The 5738-nt window shown below is 43.7% G+C and overlaps 1 protein-coding gene across 1 annotated transcript; it reads right to left on the bottom strand.

Annotated features, from left to right (window-relative positions):
* Nucleotides 1-1073: 1073 nt before the first annotated feature.
* LOC135158758 (uncharacterized) lies at nucleotides 1074-5390 on the bottom strand. The gene is made up of 3 exons (XM_064115475.1): nucleotides 4619-5390; nucleotides 3768-4071; nucleotides 1074-1513 (listed from the first exon to the last, which is right to left on the bottom strand). Exons 1-3 carry the CDS (start codon nucleotides 5216-5218, stop codon nucleotides 1074-1076), a joined length of 1344 nt encoding a protein of 447 aa, XP_063971545.1. The 5' UTR covers nucleotides 5219-5390.
* Nucleotides 5391-5738: the final 348 nt, after the last annotated feature.

Below are 5738 nucleotides of genomic sequence, written 5' to 3'. Positions count from 1 at the left end.
ATACGTACCGGTCTCGCTAAACAATATATTGACTTCAAAAAGGGAGATATAAGGACTATATTTTAGGAATCAAATAAGAGTATACACCTGAAATCATTCCCATTATTGGTACCATGGTTACCCATGAATTAGCCTCGCAAAAATTTCACAACATTGACATCGTTGGCTTGTTAGTAGCGTGCCAAACAAAGGTTGGTTCTAATGATCGCACAACGTTGGCAGCAAGCAACTTAACACGATGGCATCGTTGGCTCGATGGCAGCATGCCTAACTCACAACATTGGCATCGTTGGCTCGTTGGTAGCATGCCAAACTCACAACGTTGATATCATTGGCTCGTTGGCAGCATGCCAAACTCACAACGTTGGCATCGTTGTCTCGTTAGTATCATGCCAATCTCACAACGTTGGCATCGTTGGCTCGTTGGTAGCAAGCCAATACAAGTCACAACGTTCGCATCGTTGGCTCGTTGGTAGCATGCCAAACTCACAACGTTGGCATCGTTGGCTCGTTGGCAGCAGGCCAAACTCACATCGTTGGCATCGTTGGCTCGTTGGCAGCAGGCCAAACTCACATCGTTGGCATCGTTGGCTCGTTGGTAGCATGCCAAACTCACAACGTTGGCATCGTTGGCTCGATGGCAGCACGCCAAACTCACAACGTAATTGGCATCGTTGGCTCGTTGATAGCATGCCAATCTCCCAACGTTGGCATCGTTGGTTCGTTGGTAGCAAGCCAATGCAACTCACAACGGCATCGTTGGCTCGTTGGTAGCATGTCAAACTCACAACGTTGGCATCGTTGGCTCGTTGGCAGCAGGCCAAACTCACATCGTTGGCTCGTTGGTAGCATGCCAAACTCATAACGTTGGCATCGTTGGCTCGTTGGTAGCATGCCAAATTCACAACGTTGGCATCGTTGGCTCGTTGGTAGCATGCTAATCTAACAACGTTGGCATCGTTGGTTCGTTGTCAGCAAACCAATACAAGTCACAACGTTGGCATCGTTGGCTCGTTGGTAGCATGCCAAAGTCACAACGTTGGCATCGTTGGCTCGTTGGTAGCATGCCAAAGTCACAACGTGGCATCGTTGGCTCGTTGGCAGCAGGCCAAACTCACATCGTTGGCATCGTTGGCTCGTTGGTAGCATGCCAAACTCACATCGTTGGCATCGTTGGCTCGATGGCAGCATGCCAAACTTAGAACGTTGGCATCGTTGGCTCGTTGGCAGCAGGCCAAACTCACATCGTTGGCATCGTCGGCTCGTTGGTAGCATGTCAAACTCACAACGTTGGCATCGTTGGCTCGTTGGTAGCATGCCAAACTCACAACGTTGGCATCGTTGGCTCGTTGGTAGCAAGCCAATCTTACAACATTGGCATCGTTGGCTCGTTGGCAGCATGCCAAACTCACAACGTTGGCATCGTTGGCTCGTTGGTAGCATGCCAATCTTACAACATTGGCATCGTTGGCTCGTTGGTAGCATGCCAAACTCACAACGTTGGCATCGTTGGCTCGTTGGCAGCAAGCCAATACAAGTCACAACGTTGGCATCGTCGGCTCGTTGGCAGCATGCCAAACTCACAACGTTGGCATCGTTGGCTCGTTGGAAGCATGCCAATCTCACAACGTTGGCATCGTTGGTTCGTTGGCAGCAAGCCAATGCAACTCACAACGTTGGCATCGTCGGCTCGTTGGCAGCATGCCAAACTCACAACGTTGGCATCGTTGGCTCGTTGGCAGCATGCCAAACTCACATCGTTGGCAGCAAGCCAACGCAAGTCAAAACGTTGGCATCGTTGGCTCGTTGGTAGCAAGCCAACGCAAGTCAAAACGTTGGCATCGTTGGCTCGTTGGTAGCATGTCAAACTCACAACGTTGGCATCGTTGGCTCGTTGGAAGCATGCCAATCTCACAACGTTGGCACCGTTGGATCGTTGGCAGCAAGCCAATGCAACTCACAACGTTGGCATCGTTGGCTCGTTGGCAGCATGCCAAACTCACAACGTTGGCATCGTTGGCTCGTTGGAAGCATGCCAAACTCACATCGTTGGCATCGTTGGCTCGTTGGTAGCAAGCCAACGCAAGTCAAAACGTTGGCATCGTTGGCTCGTTGGTAGCATGCCAATCTCACAACGTTGGCATCGTTGGCTCGTTGGCGGCATGCCCTATGCAAAAATCGCGTAATCAATCGTTGGCTTGACGTAAACAAGTTCGAATTTTAGTCACAACTCGGCTTTGTTCCAACATCCTTTCATCACATCGTAGGTCGTTGGTCGATTCAAACATCCATGCTCTCGTCGTGCGGGGTATTCTGCAGTTGTTCCAGGACTAGTCTTCAACGGGTTATTAGGACTTTCATTTTGTTGTGTTTTGACTATCTACCAATCTTGCAAATAACCATGAACATGGTAGGTAGGCGTAGTGGCGTACTGCTTTGAGAACAGTTATGGTGTTGTGTTTTAATGTTGTTTGGTCAAGGCATATCATAAAGTACCAAGAGAATCCTTCATGTTGTTAATTTTAACTGGACCAAATGACCATAGTGAAAGAACGTTTATGGCGTTTTTTGTGTTTTATTGTTATTGGTCCAAGGCATATTATAAAAAACCAGAGAATTTTCTTTTGTTTACTTAAATATGTTATTGGAACAAGTTGGTTTAAGAAGAATTAATGATACGACTTTCATTTTGCTGTGTTTCACTATCTACCAATCTTGAAAATAACCATGTACATTGTCCCACTTGCAGATTCCATTGAATGTGTGTTTTTGGTAACATACATGTACTTGTAGGGCTCCACAGTCCACAATAAATTTGTTTGGTTCAGTGCCACTTTCCATATAGGGTCAATATATGTTTTTTGGTTTAAACTTTGGGGCCTTAATTAGATGGTCACAAGTAACGCATACCCACAGCTGCTGGCCCATGCAGTGCCATAATGCTACTGAGACCATGAGTCCGAGTTGTATGTATAACACATAGAACATCAAAGGCAAGTCTGGAAGATAATCAAGTTGATTTAATTACATGTAGTAATATGACATGAACAGAACAATTACAATATGTCCAAGGCGAACAAAGCAGTAAGAAATTTGAGTATGAAAAACTTCAATAAAATGCTTAAGATGCTTACAGAGTGCCTATGTAGTCCTTATAGATTTTGTACCGAGATCTGTGTCAATCTTTTTTTCTACTTTCAATAAAAAGTTACAAGAAATCAATACTTGTCCATCACTTTGGAATGTAAACCTCCATTGACTCATTGCTGAATTATTTTAGTTCGACCTCGGTTATCTGGTCGGGACCGGCCTTCATCCAGATAATTGATTTGGCCATATATGAGAGACAAGTCCTAGACAACATGTCTCTATATAGAGCATATCCTATTACTTAATTAAACTGGTATATGAACAAACTTATACATTTAAATGGCAAGCTTTTGTTCCAGACTTGTTTCATTTTGTTTGTACAAAATTTAAATAAAACAAAGGAAGAAACTTTCCCTCAATCTTGAAGCAAAGAGTGAGGAAAAAAAATTCCTTGCCAGATAGTGGCCAGATAATCTAGGTCAAACTGTGTACAAAACCAATGATTGGCGAGAAGGCAATTAGACTATGCTTAATTCCTTAAGAAGAACAAAAAAGGAAAAACTTAAAACACACCCACATAAACAGGTATTGTTTGTATTCCTTGGTTAAGTTGGTTTGAACCTATAGCTGCTGCACCTTCAGACAGAATTAATTGTTAAGCAAGTGTGTTATCTCACGTCGAAGAGCTACATAAAGAAGTCGAGCACCGTGTCGGTCTCTTGGATACTCGTACCCAACTTCATTCATCACGATGCAACAGAGCTCAAAGATGTCTTCATCACATGGTATTGTTTTTCTGAAAACACATTCCTCTTTGCATGCTTGCATACGTTCCTGGCTCACACCATGCAGATAATCTCTTGTAGTGTACAAAGACGGCAAGTTGAACATAATGTTTGGGCGGCCGCTAGGAGCTTGGATGTTCCTCGATGGTCTAATGAGATGCCGATCCCATACATCTACCACTTCATCAAGCTCAGCCTGCAATTGAGATGGGAAAGAGATAAAACGGCGTCATTTAATATTTTAAGCATAAACCAGTATACCGTCAACAAAAGACACAAGGGAGGAAACATGAAAATTAAAATGTAAAATGTTTGGCAATATTCTATTCGGCACTGAAGCATGATTAAACATCTATGGCTTCGGTTACTAAATGCTATATTAAATCAGGCCCCTGAGAGCAGCACCCCTGACCCTTTGGAGGGGGGGGGCAAAGCTACCCTGCAAAAACGCCCCAACTTTTTTTTTACATTGATCCTTTTGAAAGTTTGATCAATATCCAACTTCGTTACTTCTTGGGGATCGACATTCTCAAATGTCCAGAACCAGATCCTTGCGCTGCTTCAATTCATTTGCAGTGCGAACAAAAAAGTTGATCACTGTAAAAGAACAATTAAAGGCCTAGATCTATATGATATTATAAAGTAAAGTTAAAGATTTTCTTCTAATCTTAATTTCTGATTCTTAATTTTGGTCGATGGTCATGCAAATCTAAAATGGAGGTAAAAATTGCCATTGCTCTTACCTGGATAAGATGTAAGAAACAAAACCGTAGGAGATTGACATCTACGAAATTGCCATTGAAATCACCGTCATCTTGCAAATCGCGAAAAAAATAGATCCAAAATTCCATGCACTCCCTTCGAAGGAAGGACCACCAGTACTCGATCCTTTGATTGGCTGTGCTTGGACCTTCTAGATAACTGCGAATGCCCGCCATGCCATCTTCGTCGTCCTCACGGAAGAACCTTTGAAAGTCACGCACATATCCATTCTCGGTACCTAGATCCCCACGTACAACAGATGGACATCCTCCGATGTCTGACACCTTTTCTATGTAGTACCCTCCAATCACCTTCGGGTCTGATGAAGTGTGGTAGGCGTTCATCCACATTATTTTCCTGGAAAACCCATCGATGCAGCCATTAATGCATATTCCAAATGCTTTCAGTTTGTCGTAGCTGTCCAGATGCCACAAAAAGTTTGGCCCTTTGGATGAATACTGACGTCGCCTCAGTCTTCTCCTTCTCCTCTGAGTTGTCCCTTCTGGGTCGACAACTCCAAGGATTATCCTTACATCTTCCTTTTTACAATTGATATGATGTGCCCGACATTTTTCAAACATCCATCGGTAGCCATGCAGACGACCCGATCCCTCGACCTGCTTTAGAATAAAGTCTACAACCTCACCGATGTCACTGTAGTTTTTTCTCCTTGACAGGCCATGCTGTCTGAGCAGCCTTTTCAAATGACGGAAAGAAATTACAATTCCACACTCTGTGGCAAGAATCGTAACTATGTCTTTGTCCATGAGTCCCATTTCAAAGCATATCTTTATCACTGCATTTCGTTCTTGCTCTCGTTCATCCATTTTTGGCTTAAATGGTCAGAACAAAGTCAGTAGTTTTAAAAAAGACGACTCTAAATCGACTCTAAATCGCTCTAGCAAAGGCCTGACGAAGAATTTAGTCCAGACGCAGTAAACGAATTATAAGTGGTGGGAACGACTTATAAGTGGTGGTAACGACTTATAAGTGGTGGTAACGACTTATAAGTGGTGGTAACGACTTATAAGTGGTGGTAACGACTTATAAGTGGTGGGAACGACTTATAAGTGGTGGGAACGACTTATAAGTAGTGGGAAC

This window comes from Lytechinus pictus, unplaced genomic scaffold, assembly GCF_037042905.1.
Source record: "Lytechinus pictus isolate F3 Inbred unplaced genomic scaffold, Lp3.0 scaffold_116, whole genome shotgun sequence".
NCBI classification, from domain to species: domain Eukaryota; kingdom Metazoa; phylum Echinodermata; class Echinoidea; order Temnopleuroida; family Toxopneustidae; genus Lytechinus; species Lytechinus pictus.
Note: the sequence above shows the minus strand (reverse complement) of the source record. Positions and strands in the feature narration are given on the sequence as shown.

What these genes read in the sequence shown, in the direction of transcription:
- LOC135158758 (XM_064115475.1), bottom strand. Translation starts at nt 5,218, where the DNA reads ATGTTTGAAAAATGTCGGGCACATCATATCAATTGTAAAAAGGAAGAT. An exon ending in GTTTCTTACATCTTATCCAG is followed by an intron (nt 4,072 to 4,618) that starts GTAAGAGCAATG and finishes TCTCAATTGCAG; the next exon opens with GCTGAGCTTGATGAAGTGGT. An exon ending in TCTTTATGTAGCTCTTCGAC is followed by an intron (nt 1,514 to 3,767) that starts GTGAGATAACAC and finishes GCTGCCAACGAG; the next exon opens with CCAACGATGCCAACGTTGTG.